This window comes from Talpa occidentalis, unplaced genomic scaffold, assembly GCF_014898055.3.
Source record: "Talpa occidentalis isolate TD23 unplaced genomic scaffold, MPIMG_talOcc4v2.1 talOcc4.2, whole genome shotgun sequence".
Lineage (NCBI taxonomy): Eukaryota > Metazoa > Chordata > Mammalia > Eulipotyphla > Talpidae > Talpa > Talpa occidentalis.
The window spans coordinates 14,697,300-14,722,668 of record NW_023602073.1 but is presented as its reverse complement, the minus strand read 5'-3'; the positions used below and the strand labels follow the sequence as shown (position 1 = coordinate 14,722,668).

At 38.1% G+C, this 25,369-nt stretch overlaps 1 protein-coding gene across 8 annotated transcripts in view; it reads right to left on the bottom strand.

Annotated features, from left to right (window-relative positions):
* Positions 1 to 25,369, bottom strand: part of CARMIL1 (capping protein regulator and myosin 1 linker 1) — a 327,354-nt gene that overhangs the window by 65,908 nt on the left and 236,077 nt on the right. For all 8 annotated transcript variants that reach the window (XM_037521032.2, XM_054698351.1, XM_054698353.1 and 5 more), the window contains exons 24-26: positions 21,591 to 21,689; positions 12,794 to 12,922; positions 11,931 to 12,062 (exon numbers count right to left, since the gene is read on the bottom strand). In XM_037521032.2, coding sequence (XP_037376929.2) covers positions 11,931 to 12,062; positions 12,794 to 12,922; positions 21,591 to 21,689 — 360 coding nt within the window. The remainder of the gene's footprint in view (positions 1 to 11,930; positions 12,063 to 12,793; positions 12,923 to 21,590; positions 21,690 to 25,369) is intronic.

Genomic DNA, 25,369 nt, shown 5'->3' with positions numbered 1-25,369 from the left:
AATGAAAAATAAAAGATCTCATCTTATAGGTTATGGAAGATGAATAGGACCTAGGCAAGGTGTTCAGCATAGAATCCAGCACATGACATGAGTTCAGCAAACCACAGATAGTGTTAACCACCTGACTTCAGAGACGAGACTCCTAATGATGAGATGTCAGTTTTGGGAAGCCAGATTAGACTCATTACTATCCCAGTGTAAACAAGGAGTAATGCATTTGGGGAAGACTAGAGAGTAGCCCGTCTGCTCTCATATTCACAAGGAAAGCATAATCCCAACTAGTAAAACCTCTTGTGATGCTGTAGGATGTTTATAAAGATCTTGTGAAAAACAGAGGAGAGGTTGAGGCAGCCAGTTGAGAAGTTTCCAAGAGTCATACTTTGATAACATGCTATTCCTAATTGCTGATTTAGTACATTATGCCAAGGAAGCTGCAAACAATACAAATAAGTAGTTTGAGAGAGATTCTTTTTCTCCTATGGGATTAGAATAAACACATTTTGAGTATTGAGGCATCCAGTGCTCCTCATAAGAATGGCCTTAGGTATCAACACATGTGGATCTAGTTTGGATCCTCTCAAGTTCATCATCTCCGAGACATTCGGAACAGTCCCCTCCTGCAAGTCCACGCTAATTCAGTTAGAAGAAACCCCAGACCTAGAGGAAGCCTGTCTCTAAAGCAGGCTGTGACATGAAATTTCCATGGAATGTTAATGGAGTGGCTTTAAGTGAATAACCTTTGCAGATCTCTTCATTCTAACTTATAAACTGCTTTGGAAGGTCTCTTTCTGCTCTGTAAGTTTAACATCGACGTTGACTCTATAGAAGGCACATTAGCCTGCCGAGGTCTTCAATTCAGCAGATATTATGTAATTAGTTCGCTACCATCACCTCTAGCCCAACACTGACTAACAATATAACACAGCACTTTGCATTCAAGAGAGCAGTGTGATCCACAATTGCCTTCTGACTCATATAACGACCCTGAGTGAAGACAGATCTCAGCAAGCCCATTTTACGGATGATGAAATAGAGGCTCTGAGGAGGTAACTCACTTGCTCAAGGCCACTCAACAGGAATAGGGGGCATGGGGGACGCACATCTTCTGTTTCCTCTGCTTGTTTCCTGCTCCGACCCTCTTCTCCCAGTGTCCCTGACCAGTGCCCGAAGAAGCACCCCTTGCCTCTCTCCTCAGTGCCTACTTCTGTCCCCTGTTCCTTGAGTCAAAGTCACCTAAAGCTGCCAGGGTAACTTTGGAGAGGCAGGGTTGATGAACAGGGAGAGAGAATGACAGGATAAATTTGCAGAGAAGCCCCTGACCATTACTTTATGTCCTGCTCCCAGGTCAGATCCTTAAACATGATCCCCTTCCAAGCGCCAAGGTCCTTTGTACACTAAACCGTACCCTTCAACATCTATCACTAGGAACCTGGCTTTAAATCGCTACCTATCAGCCAATGATTCTCAACCAAATGGTTATCTACAGCCACAGAAATAATATATGCAACATCTCCATAAAAAAGCCTACTAAACATTTCCACCTAGGTATTCTATCACAGAAAGGTCAACTGCAATATGTCTCATCCTTCCCTTTGTGCTACCCCAAGCAATAATCAGTTCAACAGCATCATCAACTTGGACTTGCAAAGCTTTTATTGTGAGGAATGCACTGAATGAGGTCAGAAATTTATGTCTCCCTAGACCCACCTCCCTCAAACCGTTTCACTACATGCCAGAAGCACTTTATATTTACTCCAAAAGTAGAAAAAGGCCAGAAATGTGTTTCGGGGGCACAGAATAGAAATCCCTGAAATATTTCCTCTTTTCCTGCCATCTTGCTATACTTCTCTTATCCAATTCATAGCCAATTCTACTTGTAGTTCCCCATGCGAACCAGGCGTGGTCTCTGCTTTTCATCTTCTGTTCTCTTAGCCTTGAATCCTTATTGCCTCTATAGCCAGAAGGAAGAATTTGTAGGCCTCCATATTTTCCATATGCAGCTCAGCTCAAGCACTATCTCTCAGAGGGGACTTTTTTTTTTTTTACACGTTTTATGAGCAACATATTTTATTTATTTATTTGCATAGAAGAACTGGGGTACAGGCCAGAGGTGTGTGTGGGGGAGAGGATTCACCAAAGACAGAGTGGGGAGCAGAACGGATGGATCTACTGAAATACACTGCTGAGGGGAGCAGCAGGTAAGACAGGAGAGGTCTGCTGTGCCAGGTGGGTTAGCTCCCTGCCCAGGGATTGAACTCAGGCCACAGCAGTGATAGGGCTGAGACTTAACCCCTAGGCCACCAGGGAAGTCCTGAGAGGGGACATATTTGCCCCTGCCTCCTGTTCCACCCAGCACCCTTTCATACCCCAAGCTGTGTTTGATGACACTCTTGGGGATCTTATAGTAACCTGGGAGGACCTCAAACATTGAATGGGTCAAAAATGGTGCAGAATCCAGCATCTAAAAACCATTTTGGGGGATAAAGAATCCCTTTAAGAAGCTAGTTAACACCCAGAAAATCTAATAAGCAATTTTACATAGATATCGAGGTTCTTGAGAAGCTAGAGACACCTACTCTATTGCCACAGGCCGTTTTCCAACTAGCTCTTAACAATATGGATGGAGATAGAAGGGGATCATGCTCAGTGAAAGAAGCCAGAAAGAAAAAGAAAAATACCGGGTGGTCTCACTCATAGCAGGAATTTAGAAAATCTAAATAAGGGACTAGGAAAAAGACTAATTATAATAAAGCAAAAATTAAAATCAACAAGCAACTATAAACCAGAGATATACTATGAGGGTAGGGGACGGGGGAGAGGAGGAATTGGGGTCCAAATAAGGGGGTGCAATTGTATGGGGAATATAACAAAGATGAAAATGCATACATTCTGCAAAAATGAAAAATGATGTAAAATATATAAAATAAAATAAAATAAATTAAAAAAAGAAACTTACGAAAAGTATCGCAAGCCCAGAGTCTCACTGGGAGCAGGTAGTGACTACTCTGTCCATTCTTTCTGTACAGATTTCAAAACTACCTTGGCTATTCCCTAACTTTACATATATGTGTGGGGGGGTCTATTTCTGGAATTTCTCTTGCTGTTGCATTGTTTTGTCTATTTCTATGCACTATACTGATTATAAGTCTTCACATGTGGCAGGACAAGACTATCAACCTTATTCTTTACATATATCAGGCTCTCATTGAACACTGCTTTCTCATTTAAAATTAGCTTTGCCTTGGGCCTCCCCTGGTGGTGCAGCGGTTGAGCGCTGGGCTGCGAGGCTGCCCGCAGCCTCTGCAGCGCCGGTTCGTTCCCCAGTCGTTGGTGAGGGTCCCATAAAAAAAAAAAAAAAAAAAAAAATTAGCTTTGCCAAGTTCTTTTAAAAAATCTGTTGGCCTTAGGCTTGTTTTTCTTTTTTCTTTTTTTTTTTTTTATAAAGAACTGTATCCAATCAGAGGAGTTTGGGAAAGACCGACGTCCTATGACACTGACAGCTATTTCACTTTACTTTTGACTAGTTAAAGTCTTTTTATTAAGTTTATAATTCTCCATTGAGTCATTACACATCTTTGCTTGGTTTATTTTCATATATTTTAATTTTTTTTGGTTGCAATGACTGGTCACTATTTTTTTTTTTTAATATTAAATTTTATTTTTATATTCCCCCATACAATTGCAAACGCCCCATTCTGACCCCAATCCTTCCCCTCCCGCCCCCCCACCCCCAAAAAGTGTCTCTGGTTCATAGTTTTTTTGTTGATTTTGATTTTCACTTTCTTATATTCATTTTCCTGGTCCCTTATTTAAGTTTTCTAGATTCCTGCTATGAGTGAGACCATCCGGTATTTTTCTTTTCTTTTTGGCTTATTTCGCTGAGCATGATCCCTTCCAGTGCCATCCATGTTGCTGCAAATTGCATGTGTTTATCTTTTTGAATGCTGAGTAATATTCCATGGTATATATGTACCACATCTTCTTGATCCAGTCATCTATTTTGGGCATTTGGGTTGTTTCCAAAGCTTAGCTATTGTAAACAGTGCTGCTATAAACATAGGAGTGCAGGTGCTCTTTGGAATTGATGTTTCTGTGTCCTTTGGGTAAATACCTAGGAGTGGAATTGCTGGATCATATGGAAGCTCTATGTTTAGTAGGTCCAGAAATCTCCACACAGCTCTCCATAGTGGTTGGACTGGTCACTATTTTAAATAACATTTCCTACTAGGTGCAGCTGGTATGTAAAAATGCAATAAATTTTGGCATATTGGTCTATCTCCAGCAACCTTACTATATTAATCCTAATAATTTATCTACAGATTCTTTTGGATTTTCTAAGTAGACCATCACAAAGTGTACACATCATAATTTTTCTCCCTTTTTTCAATCCTTACACTTTATTTTGTTTATCATATTACTCTGGCTAAGACCTTCAGAATGATGCTGAATGTAACTTGTGATAATGGACATCTTTGCCTTATTACTACTGAGTTCAAAGAAAATACATTTTTCTCTATACTCCCAAGTTATTTCCAAAAACTACCAGACCATCTTTTCTCCAAAAAAGTGGAAAGAATGAGAACTAAACACCCAAACCCTTCCCCTAAAATGTACCAACTGCTAATAATTTGCAACATTTGAATCTTTCTCTCTCTGAATCATCTGAAAGTTTTAGGTATCATGACACTTCCCTCCTAAATTTTTAATTATCGTATGTTTTAGCTCATTCATTTTCAACTTTCTTTACTTTCAATATTGGCCCTTAAGACCATATATTTCATGATAAGTATACTTTAGCTGCATTTCAATGGTTCTGATATTATTTACATTATTGTTTAATTCGAAATATCTTCTTATTTAAATTACTCCTTCTCTTTGACCCTTCAAATTTATTAACATGTGGAGTTTTTTTTCCATTTTTTAAAGCTACCATTTGTGATTAAATTCTAAATGCTTGAAATGGAACCAGAGAAGGTGGTCTTTGAAAATTGTTGAGATGTTCTTTATGATTTATTGGGAATTTTTCATTCATAGTCTGTGTATCTTTAAAAGAATGGATATTCTCCTATTGTTAGTGCATAGATTAGACAGGCCCACTAGATCAGAACAAGTAGTTCTGTTGTTAAAATATTGTTTATCACTTTTTAAATTTATTTGATCTATCAATTACTAGCAGTCTTTTTAAAGATCTTTACCATCATGGTGATTTTGACAATTTCTTTTTGTAATTTTGTCCACTTATATCTATGAAGTCATATGATAATCTGCATATACTTTTGTGATTATATCCTCCTGGCAAATTGGATAATTCAATGACCTATTCTATCCTCAGGGACGCCTTTTCGACGGCATCATTTGATTTCGATGGGCGCTTTCAGGGGCCCTGTATTGCAGTAGGTTTAGGAAACACCTACCTGCACACACCAGTTGCTGTAACCCAAGCACTTTGTGATGCCTCTGCAGGCACATAGTATGAGTCCTGGCATCTAATCTAAGCCTGTGTGTCTCCAATACAGCGGTTACACCAGGAAATGAAACATACACATTTGACATTTCATGTCTCAAGCAGCAAGGATGACAGCACTTTCTGAGATGGTATGACTCCCAGTGCTGTCCAATAAGAGAGCCCTGGCCAGGTGTGGCTGCTGAGCAGTTCAGATGTGGCCAGTACAAGTGAGAAATTGAGTTTTACATTTCACTTCATTTAAATTAATTTAAATGACCACATGTGGCTAACATACTAGACAAAGTGAGTCTAACATGGCTCTCTTAAATATTTTGCAGATTAAAAGTAGGACATCAGACTGTTCTTACTCACTTTTTACAGACATAAATACTCCCTCCTAGTATTTTACTTGTATTTCTTTTAAGCTTTGTAGCAAATTAGGCATTGTTTTCATAGAGTCCATGTTGCTATTATTTACCCACACTTGATATTTTCCTTGCTTATTATTCTTTCTTGCTTCAGGCCCTCTACCTTTAATATTTTTTTCTTTGTTCCAAGGTAGATCCTTTAAGTGTGCATGTGTAAACTATCTCGATGTTGGTTTGACTGAAAAAGTTTTCAATGACAAGACTTACATAATTCTTGATTTACACTGTATGTTCTCTCAGAATTTTAAAGATATTATTTGTGATGCAGCAGATCTTTCCTGTCTCTCCCGCTGCTCCCCTCAGCAGTGTATTTCAGTAAATTCACCCGCTGTTCCCCATTCTGTCTCTGGTGAATCCTCTCATCATTCACACCTCTGGCCTACACCCCAGTTCTTCTATGCAAAAATAAATAAATTTTTAAAAAGATATTATTTGTCTTTTGGTTTATCATTTGTTGAGAAGTGAGCTGCCTCATCAGTTTTATCATTGGTCATTTTGAAATAATCTGGTTTTTCTCTTTCTCTGACTCCTGCTACGATCTTCCCTTGTTTCAGTGTTCTTCACCTTTCGTTATGCTTATTTCTAGATGTGATTTGCTTTTATCTGTCTAGCTTGGGTTTTGCTGGACTTCTTGAGTTAGAAAGTTCAGCTTCTTATCAATCCCTAACATTCTCACCCACCATCTCTTCAATTGCTGCCTTCTCCTACTTTCTTTTCTTTCCTCTTGGACATTTAAATTAGGCTTATGTTAAACTTTCTTACTCTAGCCATGTTTCTTCACATTTCTTATATATTCTCCATTTCGTTAGTCTCCTCTGTTGTACTAAAGGTCAACTTCAGACAAGTTGACCTGAGCAGGCCTGTATTTGAAATGTGATAATGAGATTTCATTTTGCAACTCCCCAATAGTAGTTATGAGTGTCTACATTTCTTAATTGCTAATTCTAAATACTCAGAAAATCTGGCTAATATTTTTAAAATAAATTGGACTAGAACATGGCAGCTATATTTACATATTCTTACAGGGAGCCAGTGACTTGCTGTCATTTGTTAAAAGCAAATGCAGTTTCCACATTCAAGTGCTTGAAATTGTTCTTCTGTTTTAGAAAATATAAAGTGTGGGAAAATGAGCAAACTTGGAGACCTCTTGTAGCCAAACTGAGTTAACAGCTACCAAAATGCCAGCTATACCCCACATGCCTCATTTCTTAAGTCAATCTGAAACTCACCAGTTAATTATTTCACCACTTAAGGCCTAAATGAAATCAAGAATTTCCAAAGCTAAACAAGCCCTCTGAATTTCACCAGAGGGGAAAATGAAAGTTTCCTTATGTTAATAAATTCGCATTCTACTTACTCATCTGCTATTATTCTAGGAATAAATGTTAGGACTAAAAAAAAAAAAGGGGGGGGGAAGGAGGGGAGTTAGTATTTTTTAAAATACCTTTCTTCAAACGCACTACTTCTCCCCAGGAAGTTTGAGGAGAAGGCTGACTCATCTGGTGATTTGGTTTGCTTTCCTGAAATATAAATTCTTTTGAAAGATGACTCAAAGAACTGCTTGAATTCAATGTCATCTAATACTCAAAATGTCTAACACTGACCATGATCTAGGACAACTGGGTATTACATTTGAAAGAATTCCCTGATTATCTCCAGATCAGGACAATCTTGCTTGGAAGTTCAGTTTCAACAAGTCAGTGACTTGCTCAAAACAAAGAGCTAACTGAGGACACAAATCCCTGCCTGCTCGTCCCATTTTGTTTTCGTTCACTTTTCTAAAAACTTATTTAAAGAAAATAATCTGTTCATTTAAGCTCCTGTTAGTATCACGTTATTTTAGAGAATCTGGGAATTAGAGAAAGGACGCTTTTAGCCAGGAAAAGTGAGCACCAGTAGTGAAATAAATAAAGACCATAGTAATTTATTTATTTATTTATTTATTTATTTAAAGATTTATTTATTTATGCATACAAGAACTGGGGTGTAGGCCAGAGGTGTGGGGGCAGGGTGAGAGGAGTCACCAAAGACAGAGTGGGAAGCAGAATAGGCAGATTGACTGAAATACTCTGCTGAGGGGAGCAGCAGGCGAGTCAGGAGAGGTCTGCTGCACCATGTGGGAAGCTCCCTGGCCCCGGGGATTGAACTCTTGCTGCAGTGGCTGTGGATAGCCTCATAGGTTATGTCTTAACCCCTTGCACCACCAGGGAGGTCCCAAGATCATGGTAATTTAGTAAGAAACTGAATACTGATTATAGTGAAAATATATTTTTCCTACATAATCTGAAGAAAATCAAGGTATTGTAAGACTATATAAATACACAAATGAGGGGCATTTTTTAAAATATTTTACCTCTTGGCAGGTAAAATAGAAGGATTTAGAAATAACTTGCCATAGTCTTTAGTGGATGGCTAAATATGTACCCAGTTAAAAGGAAACTAATAAGTAACATTTAATTAAGAAGTTGTGATTGAGGATTTGCTATGATTCATGCCAGATGTCCCCAAATGAAAAGGAACTCGAAACTCAGAAAGAATGAGAGGACTGAAAACAGGCAAGTGGGGATGAGGAAAAACAGGCCATGTGAGGACCCAGGGACCTCTGAGATAGTGGGAATGAGAAAAAAGCATGTCATGTTCTTGCAAATAAGGAAGCTGGGATGGAGAATACTTGTGACACTGACAAGGGATCAGAGAGGTCAGCATCAAAAAAATGTGGGGAATGGCTACTTTCAGAAAAACATATTTTAGTCCTAAATATACTTAATTATTTCAGGCTTTTAAGAAAAATGCCTTTTCTTTCAGATCTTTGCCTCCGAGTCCCTCCCCAAAGTGACCTCAAGAGGTAATTTTAATTATTTGGTGCCTTTAGAAGGAATTAAAGTAACAGGGACAGTAAGCATCGGTTGTTACTGGAAGGTTCTGGGCAGTGATTGAGGCTGATGAAAGGCCAGCCAGTTCTTAGTATGCCATTAGTACTTACACATACTTTAAACTCCAGGCAACAGACACAAAAACATAACAAAACGGACAATAAAATTATTTGATATCTCACTGGCTATTCAAGAATCCCTAAAGACACAGATTTTATAAACCCTTAACACTGACAAATATTGAAAGGTTGATATCCAGAGTATCAGGCAGGATGTAGCAAAAGGAGCCATATCCTACACTAATGGAGAGCAGTTTGTTATCACCTATTAAGGCACAAACTATTTGATCTAGATCTGGGCCAACTGTAGGTATTTACCCTAGCAGAATTAATCAGAAATTAGAAATCAATTGTGCTTGCTGTCATATCATAGAAAATGTGCACTGGTCTCTGTGTCCACTTCCTGGCACAGAGGTGCTAAGATCCTTGTTATTTCCTTAGTGACACAGTAGCAGGCGCATCTTTTGTTCTATTTCTTCTCTGACCCAAGTTCTTGCTACAAAGCTCCCGGAGTCCTTGCAATTTCCAGGGTGATGGGAGCGTTTTCTATTTTAATGAGGGGACTCTGGAGGTGGGAGGGTGTCTCCTGGATGAGCGCTGGTCACTGGACAGACCAAGCTTGGGATTTTTAGTCTTCCCTCACCTCCCCACCCCTTTCTTGAGAAGGGCAAAAGGAGTCATAGGGACCTCAAATTTATAGCCGATTGGTCAGAAGCACAGGTGACAACCTGAACTTGGAGATGGCTTTTGAAGTGGGGCTGGTACAGTCTTGTGGGACTAAGCCCTTAACCTGTGGCACCTGATGTTATCTCCAGAAAATTAGCATCAGAATTGAGTTCAATTTTAGGTCACCCAGCAGGTATCACAGAAAATGGCTTGGTGTGGGAACACATCTGGTGACAAGAACTGTGAGAACTGAGTGTTCTGTGTGACAGTCAAGGAGAGAGCTATAGGAAGACTGAGATTTCCCAATACTTTGGTACATCGACACGATGCATGGTCTTACATAGTCTTACATTAAGAATTATTGTACATTGTACATCTTACATTTGGTACATCGACACGATGTATGGTCTTACATGCATCCTACGTGGTCTTTAAAAATGGCTATTTACTCAGAAACATTAACTCAAAAGGGCACCTGCACCCCTATGTTTATAGCAGCACTGTTTACAATAGCTAAGCTATGGAAACAACCCAAATGCCCCAAAATAGATGACTGAATCAAGAAGATGTGGTACACATACACAATGGAATATTACTCAGCAATCAAAAAAGATAAACTCATGCCATTTGCAGCAACATGGATGGAGCTGGAAGGGATCATGCTCAGCGAAATAAGCCAGAAAGAAAAAGAAAAGTACTGGATGGTCTCACTCATGGCAGGAATTTAGAAAACCTACATAAGGGACCAGGAAAAAAACTAATTGCAATAAAGTAAAAGTCAAAATCAATAAGCAACTATAGACCAGAGGCACACTATAGTGGGGGGCAGGGGGAGGAGAAGAGGGATTAGGGTGAAAGGGGGTGGGAATTGTATGGGGAATATAACCAAAATGAAAATGCACACATTATGCAAAAATGACAAATGATGTAAACATTATATAAAATAAAATAATTCATAAAAAATTAAATAAAAATGACTATTCACGGCTATTCACTGATCAAGAATTGCAGTCACAATCTTGCACTGAATACAGTATGAGCCACATACATAAAATGGTGCAGATACAAAATGTTTGGAATTTCACTGAAACATTAAGAATGATGCCTTTTCTGGGACTCGAAATGATTTTTACTTCATTTTTGCAGTTGTACTGTTTAAATGTTTCACTAAGAGTAACTGTCATTTTTATATAACCAGAAATAATAAGCCACAAAGGTGACTTTGTTTAAAACATGGACAGGAGTATCCTTCTTCATATATTTTCCTTTATGGAGGATAAAGCTGGTGCTATTAGGTAAAAAATGACCTGCCAGGAATCTGCATCAACCAACCAGTCCTCTTTCTACCCATTTGTCTCTGCTCAGAATAAATTCAACATAACCTAAGTTAAATAAAATTAAAATGACACACATTCTCTATAGCATATGCACAGTAAGACAGGAACTTAAACTCCTAAATAATGTACAACATTTTCTCATCATTAACTTAATTTACAAACTGAGTAATTAGCATGTTGCCAAGTTATTACTGAGTTGCACATCAAATCCCTCTGAGTTGCAGCAATTGTGTTCTCAGAAGAAAACAGACCTAATAATAATAAATATTTGTACAGGGAATTTTTTAAAGTATCCTTGAACCGGCAGATTGGAAATGATGGAATTTTTGTGAATGTGTTAAATTTAAATTTCCTACTATAGCTGCTTTTTTTTTAAATTTTATTTTTATATTCCCCATACAATTGCAACCCCGTTATTTTGACCCACCCTCCATAGTGTGTGTCTGGTTCATAGTTGTTGGTTGATTTTGATTTTTTTCTTTCTTTGCTTTTTTTCTTTTTTTAAGCTACCTTAAGGAAATGTTGGCCTAAGTTTACACTATTTCCTTAATGTTCAGAGACTTTATTTAAAACAGGTCTCTGCAATGCTGGGCGCATTGTAACTTCATAATAAATCTCTTCCCTTGTCTTTAAACCAGCTCTGTAGGAGGACTGTTATCTATTTACCAAGACGCAAACTCTCCAGAAAGGTAGCATCTGGGCCCTGTAAGCAGAGTCCCTGCCATCTTTCCCATTCTCTAAATCAATGGTAATCAGAAGATATTCTCTCCAAAAGTGGAATTCTCTTTCAGCCTTATAAGTAGAAATCAATCATTCCCTTATCAGAGGCAACCTAGCATACATTAAGCGCATTTAGAGATTTACTGTCAAAAGTGATATAGAATCTGACAGGTTTTACTTGATCTCATTGCCTAAGAGGTTTTCCAAAACTTTCCATGAAGATGGAAAAGACAAGGTATTCACTTTTTACTACATATGTGTATGTACACATGGGCACACACAGCACACACACACAAATGTGTAAGAATCTATAAAATGTAGGTGTTAAAAGAAATGCTGTAATCTACCATTAAATCATAACAATTTTATTTTGCAAAAAAAAAAAAAAAAGAATCACAAACCTTGAGCTGTTCATCTACAACTCTTGTAACTTCTCCAGCCATTGATTCGAGGGTCTCTTGAATTGGACTGGAGAGTAAGCCACTGGCTCCCGCCCAGGATGCACCACCAACATGGTATAAATTGGGTAATAACTGTAAGAAAAATGAAAGTACCCTCTCCATAGTTAAACAAATATTTACATAAGCACCATAATCATTGTGAAGTTAGTAAAAAGTTAGAGAAACATTATTAGGGATAATCTACTCTCAATCAAAGTCCTTTGTACAGATTAATAAGTGGAGGTCCACTGTTGAAACCAGAGAAACAATATATCAGCCTTCACGCCTTGACATCCTCATCTGGGCTATGAGAGTATTTGGCAAATTCACAAGGTTCCTCCTACACACGACTTTGATGACGATGACCATAGCAAAGCTGGGACCAGGTTTTCTGAATCTCAGTCAGTCCTTTCTCTACCAACTCACCTTACACTTTGGAGAACAAATTCTCATTTGCAAAAAGGTTCCAGTCAGAAGTGACAGAATACAGTTATACACCTTCAGCTTGAAATTAGAATAATTCTAAATGTGTCCTCACTCATTTGAACTACAATACCTGCAATACCTTCCAGTTATTCGGGATCCAGTTACATCTTCTGGATGTACTGTTAGTGTACACACTAACCCTCTACTTTTAATTTCTACATTTTGATTTATGGTCATTCGCCTGAGTACAGAAAGGAGGCAAAAATTTACTCAGTTCACTTTGCTACTTGCTACAGAGCTGGGTAAAAAGGTAAAGGAAATCAGAACTAGTTCTAACACTGAATTTAAAAACAATGTTTTAATTGCCTAAGGCTCATGTAACCAGAAGTGGAACTCACCGTTTTTGAGTTCTTCGCATCACGCATGAGCCTTTCTGCTGATTTTAAATCTTCCTGAACAGCTTCACCCGCACAATTCCGTAAAGAGTTGAGATGATCTTGTACTTTCACACATATTCTGTCAATCATCTAGTCCGCACCAAGTCAGTACAGTGGGTAATGAGAAAGAAGGAAACATACAAGGAATGAGGATAAGAACTAGACAGAAATCTCTGAAAATGCAGCTAATAGCCAAGTATTAATGTATGTATCTGTTCATGGGCAAAATCTTTGGCTACATTAACTCCAGGAAAACATTAAAGCAATTGGTTCTCTTTTCTGTCATAGAAAACACTTCTTTTTTTTTTTTTAAGATTTATTTTTTTATTTATACAATAGCTGGGGTACAGGCCAGAGGCACGGGAGGGTGAGAGGATTCACCAAAGACAGAGTGGGGAGCAGAACAGGCAAACACACCAAAAGCACTGCTAAGGGGTGCAGCAGGTGAGACAGGAGAGGTCTGCTGTGCCATGTGGGAATCTCCCTGGCCACCTGGGAATCGAACCCATGCTGCAGAGGCTGCGGACAGCTTCATAGGGCTGCGCTCAACCTGCTGTGCCACTGGGAGGCCCAAGAGTGAACAGTTCTTGATGATTCAGAACCTCAGAGCTATTCAGTGACATTTTGCTAGATAGTAACAACCCTTCATTAAATTTTATTGAGTCTCCTCTGTGGGTCAGCCCTAGTATCAGATACTAAAGAAACCGAGAAATGAGGTGAACTGTAAGACTGCTGAGATGACCACAAAATGATGTTCATAGCCAGGTCTCATATAATGGAAATCAAAAATCCCAGAAGTTAATATTTTTAAATTAATCCAATTATATCAAGGTTTTTTTGTGTGTGTAAGTTAAAAGTCACCAAAAAAGTTAAATTTTATTGTGTGAACATAGGTAATAATAAAATTTATAATGTCTAGTTTCTATTCCATTAAGTTTCCTCTCCCAGATTAATTGCCTCTGAATCATCTTCAGTTCCATGGATTTAAACAGAAAACCCAAAATGGAAGAAGTAGATGACTAATGTGAAACAAAAAAATATTATAGAAGGGTGAGATGGTGCTCACTTATATTTATAGAGAGAAACATGAAGAAAGCTATGAAACCTGAAGAAAAAGAAAACCATTGTGTGGTTTACAATATGACTCCAATATTTTCATCACAGCTGCAGATTGTATATCTCATGTTCTTAGGAAATCATTAATTCTCCAAGTACTTTACTTTCAAGAGTCCTATCCCATTAGATAATTAATTTGGCAATGGTGACAATATAGCAACTTTCTTTTTTTAATTTAAATTCACACTTCAGGCCTCCCCTGGTGGCGCAGGCGGTTAAGCGCCAAGCTGTGAAGCTGTCCGCAGCCTCTACAGTGCTGGTTCAATCCCAGCCGGTAGGCGAAGGTCCCACATGGTGCAGCAGACCTCTCCTGTCTCACCCGCTGCTTCCCTCAGCAGTGTATTTCCTCAGTCTGTCTGTTCTGTTCCTTGCTCTGTCTCTGATGAATCCTCTCACCCTCCCACACATCTGGCCTGTATCCTGGTTCTTGTATAAATAAATAAAAATCTTAAAAAATATAAATTCACACACTTCATTTTGAATTATTTCATACGGCAATCTCAAGATGCCATAATCTGTCTTCCTTCTCCCACAAATTCCACAATGATAGAAAGTCTGCCACATGGTCCAGAAGACTTAAAGTCTGGTTACGAAGCCTGCATCCACCTGCTCAGCATCCCACCTCTCTCAACTTTCTCTTTCTATAAGATCAGGCTTATATTACCTACCCCATCATCACTTTTAGTGTCTTATGAAGACAAACCAGTAAAATAACACTATCCAAAGCACCAATTCTTTATTATTATTATTATTATTAATTTTCTTACATCACTGTTTGTTTTTGTACAATATTTGATTGCTCCCCTCAGGTGTAGTCCTCATAAATCTCCCACCACCATAGCACCCCATGGAACCATCACCACAGTACCTTGGGCTCTGCCTTTCCTTGTTGTGAGTCCTCTACTTTCCTTCACCTGCTTTGTGCCCCAGATCTATGGTTTGCCTGCAAGTTCTGTCTTTTTCCTAATCCTTTGTTCGATTTCCCTATATCCCACCTATAAGCGAAACCATCCAATATTTTTCTTTTTCCCTCTGACTTATTTCACTGAGCATAATCCCTTCCAGATCCATCCATGTTGCTGCAAATGGCATGAGTTTATCTTTTTTGATCTCTGAGTAGTATTCCATTCTGTATATAGGCCACATCTTGGGTCATTTAGGTTGTTCCCATAGCTTGGCTATCGTAAATAGTGCTGCAATAAACACAGGAGTGCAGGTTTCCTTTTGAATTAGTATTTCGGTGTCCTTTGAGCACTCATTCTTTTGACAAAGGGTCAGTAATGCTAACATTGATGTATCTTAACAGCAGAGCCTCTTATTGTTAAACACAATGAGGCCACGTCAATGAACTATCTGGAGCCCCTGTAGGAAAAAGATGTTGTATGAGTAATACTTCTATCATATTCCTTCCCTAACTAAAAGCTAAGCTTGTAGGCAGGGATCCTTTCTTTCTGCATTTACACAATGCCCCGTAGAGAACTAAATGTATGTTTGGAAATAGCCTCCTAACTGATATAAATGCTAACTCTTTTAACCATTATATTGATCTGTACTTCCTGAAGTACAAATGGTTATCAATAATTCATCTCCTACTGAGAATGAATACCTAAATTTCAAGAGACACAATACACCACACGCTAGAAAGGAACTCATATACATGTGAGGCCATGAAAGACTAATCTGAGAAGCAGGAGGATGTGGCACTATAAAGTTGATCACCTTTAATAATCATGAGGGACCAAAGAGACTCCCAAGATGAGCACCTAAACATTCGCCAAGGAAGGAGAGTTGAAATGAACTCAACAAAATGTGCTCTAAGTGGAATGTTTTTTAACCTCATCCAAAAGAAACAGACACCTTTAGTTTTCCAATTCAAAGATCTCACAAGTCTCAAAGAGTCTTCCCAATGTCCTTGCTGAGATTTGTATAGCCCAATGGGACACATTCAGGCACTTTTATGACTAAGGAGTTCAAGATCCAGAAAAATGAAGATATTTAAGAAGACAAGGAATGATCACATGGAGTGCAAATTGAAAAAATTTTTTAAAAAGAAATCAAAGATTTTGACTATCAATTATTAATTCAAGTCCCTCAGGTACACAAATGTGAAAAATAAAGGAAATTGCTGTCTAAGAGACTGCCATTTTTCCTTTATTGGTTGGTTATCCCAACAAAGACTTCATGGTAGATGACTACACGTAGGCATTTTATCATAGCCCTTAGTGTGTCATTTTCTGAAGCAAGCCAGAAAAGATGACTGCTATAGTTTGAGAAACTTCCTTTCTTCTAAGGTAATGTCACTGCTGGACACAATCTTCTTCATTTGAGTCCAAATCTGCCTCCCCATGTGCTTCCTATAAGTCATGTCTTCCCTTTGAGAATACCTGGAACAATCACAAACTTTCAACTCGCTACAAAGGCTTACAGTTCTAGCAAATAGCCTATTCATGGAAAATTTTATCTTCCTCCAGGTATATTTCTTTATTCAATTCAAGAAAAATATACTCAATACCTAGCATTGAATGAGATACAGCCCTGAATAAGAAATAACCCTTGTCACCCAAACAACTTAAAAACCTAGAAGTGGAAAGAAATACTTAATATATAACACAAGACATAAAGTGCTCCATAATGTAATACCCACAAGGAAACACACTTTTTATTTTGTTAATGCCAAAGCTCCATTTCCTACAGCAATGTATGCTACAGGACGAACTCTTTTAAGTGTTTATTCAATGACAAAATAAATGATAGAAAATCCTAAAAGGTTTTAGCTAAAGGAAGGATCACAGCTAGCTGAGGTTGAAGGTAGCGTTTTAGCCTGGTCCTGAGAGAACGCTACAGATTGAGAAAAGAGACGGGAATTTTAAGCAGGAGAATGAATATGATCAGAGGCTCATCCAGACACTTGTGTTTCCTACTAGTTCCTGATTAGGAACAGAGATCATTTATTGTAGGAGAGTAGTCTGGAGTGTCAGGTTAAGGGAGGACTCAGGCAGAGGCCAAGGAGTTTTAACAGTGTCCACAGCAGAGAGTATCTGTTTCCAGAAAGTTCCACAATCCCAAGGGGCTAAAAATCCCTCACACACAGTACTCATAGATACTAGACTTCCCAGACAGACAAAAGCAATACAGGCTATAGAAAGCAGAGGTGGAAAAATATGGAAAGCTCACTCTCATAGTACTACTAAAGGAGGATGTACAAGGGAGCTAATGAAAACTTTAGTAAAGTGGCTAGCGTTAGAAAAGGCAAGAAAGAAATGGCTGCAAATGACATTTCAAGGGTAAAAGGGCAGGGCACAGTGACCATGTGGAAAGCAAGTGAGGCATCCAACATGGCGCCGAAGGTTCTATACTCAGTAGAAGGCGCTGTCTCTCAGAGAAATGGCAAAATCATGAGTTCTGGTGATGAGTTTGGTCTTAAGTGTCCCTGACACCTCAGAGGATCATCTGGGAGGAGGTGTTGAGTCCGTGGCTAAAAAGACAGGACTTTCTAGAAAGAAACAGGAACAAAGGGAGATGAGAAAGTTAAACGGTAGAAGTTAGACAAAGGAAAACAGCACTAAGTACACAACTTTGGAACTTGAAAGCAGAGACAGTTACATAGAAAGGAGACAGAAAAGACACAAGAGGGACTGTAAATAATCAGAACGGCAGACTGTCAAACAGAGAAGTGGGTCTTCAGAAAATGAGCTGGTGGATAATGATAATAGCTGTGATGATAAAAGTAATAGCAGCAATAAACATTAAAGTTCACAGGTGAGTAAGCAAGTACATTGCATATATTATCTAATTTTCAGAAGCATCAGCTTCCTCATTTTACAGATAAAGAAATCAAGGCTTACAGAGGTTATAACTGACTATGGTCACATAGAAAGGGAAGAGCAGGGCCAGAATTAAATCTGGGTCATCTGACTTGAGGGTCCAAGTTCCTAACAAGCTATTGCCTCTTTTCATCAAAAGCTAGAAGGGATCATGCTCAGCAAAATAAGCCAAAAAGAAATATACCGGATGGTCTCACTTACAGCAGGAATTTAGAAAAACTAAATAAGGGACCAAGAAAAAGACTAACTATAATAAAGTAAAAATCAAAATTAATAAGCAACTCTAAACCAGAGGCACACTGTGGGGGGTGGCAAGGGGAGGAGAGGAGGGATTGGGGTCAGGATAAGGGGGGTGGGAATTGTATGGGGAATATAACCAAGATGAAAATGTATACATTGTGCAAAAATGAAAAATTATGTAAAAAATATATAAAATAAAATAATATATATATATATATATATATATATATAAAAAGATGAAGAAGGAAAGGTCCCTGGAGTTGGGGGTCAGAAGAGCCATTGACGGAAGAGGGACAGAGGACATGTTTTGAAAGGTTACAAAGTCGGTGGGTAGCAAGAAGTCCTGAGGGTGACATAAAGATCTGCGCATACAGCAGGGAAGGGGAGGAATAGGGGGCAGAACAGGGGAGGTAAGAGCACAAGGGACTGTGATGATGGATCAGGGGTGCTGTGGTGGTGGGAGGATTTTGGAGACCAGACCTTAGGGAAGAAATCAAATTTTGTCCAAAAGCTAACAATGATGTAAGAAAATAAATATAAAAATTTAAAAAAAAAATTAAATGTGTGAGAAAGAGAGGAATGTGCTGAGTAAATATCTCCTGGCAGTAACACTGTCCTTTCTTTTTTCTTTTTCAAAAGGATTCAAAGACCAAAACAGAGATTGGCAAACTGCATGCAGTTCTGGGCCTGTTTAAACCTTTTATTGAAGCAGGCACCTCATTCATGTAGAGATCACCTAAGTGATTTGCGCTTCCCAACAGTTGAGTGGTGGCCACAGAAACCACAACGTGGGCTGCAAAGCCTAAACATTTACTATTTGGATTTTTACAGAAAAAGTTTGCTGATGCCTAATCAAGAGGGCTTATGGGACAGAAGAACTGAAAAGCAGAGATGGAATCGCAAGTATTATCATGGTCTTTTCTAACCAAAGCAAGAGAACAGACAAAAACACATACATGAATAGCTAGGAGACTTCGATGTTCTATTAAAACATATTTTAATTCCTTCAGTGTCACCGGGAAATAGTGATGGTGCAAGAGGCAGGGACATTAATCTCAGATGGCCCATTCTTCTGGTATTTGGATTTCTAGAAACTTCAATAAGAAGTTTCAATAAGAAGGAGATGGATCTCCAAAGTGACTGAAACAATTAAAGTCTGAAAACTGCTAATCATAATGTCCTAAGAAACCCCTAGAGTGAAAAGGTGGCAATATACCTACTGCATAATGACTCAAATAATTCAAAATGATGCCACCTATGCAGAATTAAACATCCCCACTCGCCCCCTGTGTACAATTTCCTCTCACTTGAGAAGACGAAACTTACTTTTAAGAATTAGCAGTAAAGGTTGCTGCAGTAATTTTTTTTGGATAGGCAATATCCCCTGTGAATGCGGGGAAAAGTTGGAAAGATAATATAGTAAGAAAAGCCTGCATTATGGGCCCTCATAAAGAACACAAGGCAAAGGTTCAATCTAATATTTTAGAAGTCTCATTGCTTTTAATGTTAAAAACTAAAACCAGGAAACAACAGTAGACCATGAAGTACTAAGCAAACATGAATCCTTTGTAAGGGAAAAAAAATAGATTTGCATGGTCAAAACAATGATTTCTTTCTCAAAACTCCCTATAACTTCACAAAGAGTCTTACTATTTTTTTTTATTCAACACACATCACTCTATTTTATAAAAAGAATATGCGTTTACTGCAAAGCATTCAAACAGTATCATGAAATTATAAGAAAATAAAATACCTAATTGTATCACCGAAAACAACCATCATTAACATTTTGGTGACTACCCTTTAACAAATCTCTTTATGGTCATCCACATAATTCTATCTACTTGGAATATTATACACAATGTTTTTACTATGGGCACTTTTATTCTCTCTTGAGAAAAAAGCAAAAATTCAAAATTAAAATGATATCTGCACCAGGTTAAAAAAAAATGATGCCAACCATTCAAGATGATTTGAAATGAGAAAACTTTTTTTTTTTAATTGAGATAACACTGGTTCATTGTAGGTGATCCAGAGGCACAGACCCTGCCCCCTAACCTCTATACCACATCCACTACCTAGACCTCTAGAGTACTCCAGCATGGTACTTTAGGCACCCCCTCCACCTTGCTCTCCACCTTCCCCCTCCCTCACCGGTAACCTTAATTCCACAATCAGATTTCTAGTGTTATTTATGGGAATAGTTTTGATGCACCCTTTCGTTTGTTTCTTTATATTCCACAACTCAGTGAAACCATGCAATGTTTGTCTTTCTCCTTCTGACTTATTTCATTTAGCATCAAGTGAGTCAGTCCCTCTCAACATACTTGTTTTTTCTTCACTCTGCTTTCTTTACTCTGCTCTTTCTTTACTCTGTTCTTTCTTTACTCTATTGATCCTTGATTTCGATGGTTGTATTTGGAGGGAAATATTACACAATTCCTTAATTATTAAATTTTTGTTTCTTTCTAATGTTGATAGAAAGAAAAGAAATGAAGTAAAAGAGAAAAGAATTTTAGTTTCTCTTTAGCATTTTAAGTATTCATTATTCTCAATTATTCAGCATCTGGGAATTTGTTTCCTACTCATAGACGTTAAAAGTATTGAAGAGAAAGGAACAAATACCTCCAATGCAGCAAATTTGGTTACCCTCCAATTTTATCATCTGTAATTGTGGATGTAATTTGTGTATAAATCTAAAATACTCCTTACTGATAATCCTAAGAGGCACAAAATCATCAATAATTACAAATCCATTGCAGGTTTCAACATAAAAAAAAAAATGAAAGAATTAAAATGCATAGTTAGCATTAGCATTAACCTACATTTTCCCTCCCTTCAAATCTTCTCCCAAATTCAACTTATATTTGCTGCCATTTTTGGAAATCAGTTCTTACTGTCACATTGAGAATGACGCAAACTAGAGAAGTCCTTATCTTAGCTATTGTAAATAGTGCTGCAATAAACAAAGGAGTGCAAGTTTCCTTTCAAATTAGTATTTTTGTGTTCTTTGGGTAGATTCCTAGGAGAGGAATTCAAACAATCCAAATAAAAGCCTCAAAACAGATGATTGGATCAAGAAGATGTGGAATACATACTACCCAATGGAATACTACTCAGCAATCAAAAAAGATAAACTCATGCCATTTGCAGCAACATGGACGGAGATGAGAGAAATTATGCTAAGAGAAATAAGTCAGTAGCAGAAAAACAAACATTGGATGGTTTCACTTATATATGAAATATAGAAGAAACAGAACAAAGGATCAGGAAAAAGACAACTTGCAAGGTGACCACAGATATGAGGTACACAGGAGGGGATGAAGTGTAGAGGGGTCACAACAGGGGAGGAAAGAACACAAAGGACTGTGGTGATGGATCACGACTATGGTGGTGGAAGAATTACGGCAACTATACCTGAGGGGAGAAATCAATTACTGTCCAAAAATGAACAACAATGTAAGAAAATAAATATATATATGTTTAAATTACTAGAGAAGTCCTTGTCCTTTGTTCTTAGAGCATCATTTCAGAAGGCCCAGAAAGAGGAAGTGCCTGGGGCAGATGAGCACCCTTACCTGCTGCGTTGTGCTGGTGACAATGCCCTGCTGTAAACGGTAGGCCTGCTCTTGAAGGTATTTTCTAGTCTCGTGATTCCGGAGCAGGTAATTTTCTATCTGGAAATTAAGCACATGGATTTCTCAAGCACACATTTTGACTGAGCAGAGAGTAACAGCATAAGAGGAACAGCCAGCTGTTGAAGTTAAAACCCGAGCACTAATTCACACATCCTGCCGAGGCTCCCCTACAAGACAGAGGAGCTGTCGCTGTCATGCATTATTGGTGTCTGCAGTTACAATTTAACTGGAGGGTAACTGGAGAAATTTTTCTGTACCTGTAGTTGGCACAGACAGCAAGTGTTTAATTGCCTGCAGGGTTAGACACCCTATTCAGGGACTTTACAACACTTTTCTGCACACAAGCTCCATCATTCTCTCATGAATTTTTAACGACCCAACAGTTCAAAAGTTGAATAAACACCTTCCAGGTGTATGGATAATACTCTCTAAACCTTTTAGCCTTAACCCAGTGGTAAGATCCACTAACACTTAGAAAATTATTTTGGGGAGGGGGGAAGGTGAAAATTTTAAGTACGTAGGCTGGTACTACTCAAAGATATATTCTAGTTTCATTCATTCACCAAGTTATTAAATTTTCTCAAAAACAGGAAAAATCTTAGCAAAATTACAGAAAGAAGAAAATGGATTTCTACAGAAAGGAAATTGCTCGACTATCTGTATTTCATACATAGACAATCTCCTATGAAATAGTCAAGTTTACAAAAGATAACTAGACTGAAATAAAGCATTGAAGAATAATATACAGTGGATACACATTGAAAAAAACGCAGGGTTAACAACTGGGAATGATGGACACCTATATAGATTTAAAGAATAATTTCAGATGGACAATTATACCAGCTGGTTGGGGTTTTTATTTTCCCAGCTGTTTTTCTTTGTTTTTAATAACACTACTTAACCACTAGCTTTTAATTTGCCACTATAGTTCCCTGGTTAAGAACTTATAATAACTGTGAAGCTCTCGGTATTATTACATCTTCATTTTAATTTTTCATATGCTGAAATGACTACTACTTAATACCAATTAGGAACAATTAAAATACAGACTATAATTACTATCATCCCCGAAAATTGTAGAGCAGAGCAAAATGTACCTTTCGACTACACACAAATGAAGAAATTATAAAAATGCAAAGATCCTTGAAATGGAACATCATTAAAGTGACACATTAATACCAAGACATTATATTACATTAATTTTCTTTAGCTGCTTCTGAAGAAGTCATCTCTTTCCAAGGTGACATTACCATCAATGTAAAAGGCGCCTGCTAATAAGATACTTGCCTGAAATATGGCATGCACATACCACCACCCAGATTTGAGTGCTTTAGTTTTTGTTCTACTATAGGGGACCTCCTCATAAAAAGGGCCAGTTCTTACAGCAATCTGTTGGTTCAGGATCAGCTCACACCCACGTGGTTCCTCCAAGGCTGGCCCACTCTTTCACGCTTTCCCCAAATACCACAGAGCCAGCAGGGAATTTTTAGAAAATAAATAATTATTTCCAAAAGCCAGCGCAATGGTTAGAGAGAATAGTAATGTTTAAGTGTCTTTAATGTCAATCAAATAGACAGCACCACTCAAAGTCTTGGATGAACAGGATAAGCCTGCCTTCCACACAACATTCCACACCAAGGACAGGGACCCCAGTTTTCAGGGGCTAAAGACAAACAGCCTGACTCAAGTCAAAGGGCAAAGGGAGAGCCAAAGTGTCACTATCCTGCTTGCCAGCACCAAAGGGCAGCAGAGGGTAATCAATCTGGGGTACAGTCCAGAGCCAGCCAGCCATCTCCAGTCTCACTGATGGAAACGGCGTTTGCCCAAGAGGCAGAACACTGTGAATTTAATAAGGGAATCTTATTTATTTATTTATTTATTTTAAAGATTTATTTATTTATTTATACAAGAACTGGGGTACAAGTCAGAGACACGCGAGGGTGAGAGAATTCATCAGAGAGAGTGGGGAGCAGAACAGGCAGACAGACTGAAGATACTGCTGAGGGGAGCAGCGGGCGAGGCAGAAGAGGTCTGTCTGGCCATTTGGGTATCTCCCTGGTGGGCCGGGGATCAAACTCATGCTGCAGAGGCTGCAGACAGCTTCACAGCGCAGTGTTCTACCTGTTGAACCACCAGGGAGGCCCAAAGGAATCTTATTTTAAAAAAACAACAATTTATGAAGACTGAGCAGAGAATCACAATATTGTTTAGTAGGGTAAAATTAAAGAGTCATATTTCTGCCAGAGGATAGAGCTCTACTAAAGTGATAGATTCTATTAAAATCACTCAATAAGAGAATGAGTGTTATGGGGGAAAAAATGAACGTTAGCTTTAAAGTCACATTTTTTCATTAAAAATACACAAATTCTAGGGCCTCCCCTGGCGGCGCAGCGGTTGAGCGCTGGGTTGTGAGGCTGTCCGCAGCCTCTGCAGTGCTGGTTCGATCCCCGGCCACTGGCGAGGGTACCACAAAAAACAAACAAACAAACAAAAAAAAAAAACCCACAAATTCTATAAATAATATACTTGCATTTTCTATTAGTCTCCATACGTTCGATCTCTTTAGTTTTCTGACTTACTAAACAAGTGATATAGTTGGACAAATAGCTATAATGTCTGCAACTGTTTTCTTTTTTCTTCCCTTCTTTTTCTTCTTTCTCCAGTTTTAATTCTATATGCATATGTATATGTATATGTACATATATACATATGTATATGTATATAAACAACTGCATTTTCACTCCTTTCTTAGCATACCAACTTATACTTCTTAAAAATTTTTGGAAGTTGCCCTAATGTTTGCAACCTACATTTATAACAAATCCAAGTCCACCTTCAAATAATACTTTATTATATCACTAGTAGCACAGAATATTGCCAATTTCATCCCTTGTAACACTGCTGTCTTAGTCTTTATTTCTCCTTTGCTTTTGAAGGAAAACTCAACTAAATGGAGAATTCTAGGTTGCTGGTGCTCATCTTTCAATAATTTGAATACTTCACTTCACGGTCTTCTTTGCATGATTTCTGACCCAAAGCCTGATGTAATTCTTAGCCTTATTTCTCAATATGTAAGGTTTTTTTCTTCTGACTTCTTTCACATTTTTCTCTTCATTTTAGGAATTCTGCAGTCTGAATATAACATGCCAATTTACAAATATTTATTCTTCTTGGTTTTCTCTGACATTCTTGAATCTATTACTTGGTGTCTGTTATTAATATGGAGAAATTCTCAACCATTATCATTTCAGAGGAGTCTTCTTTTTCTTTCATCTCCTTCTAGCATTCTCATTACATGAATGTTCAGTTTTTTGTAATTGTCCCAAATTCTGAAATACTCTGTTGTTTTCCCTTCTCCCCTCCATTCTTTTTTGACTTTGCATTTCAATTTGAGAAATTTCTACTGATATATATTCAAGCAAAATGATTCTTTCTTCAGCTATATCAGCTACGATGAGCTCACTGAAAGCATTTTTCCCCCCATTTCTATTACAGTGTTTTTTCTCATCTCTGGCATTTCACCTTAATTTTTTCTTAGGGTTTCCATCTCTCTGCTATCTGCATAATATCTGCATAATATCGCTCTGCTATCTTGCATAATATCTGCCCTTTCCATTGGCACCATTAATATATTAATCAGTTATTTTATTTTATTTTTTTAAAGATTTCTTTATTTATTTATACAAGAACCAGGGTACAGGCCAGATGTGCGGGAGAGT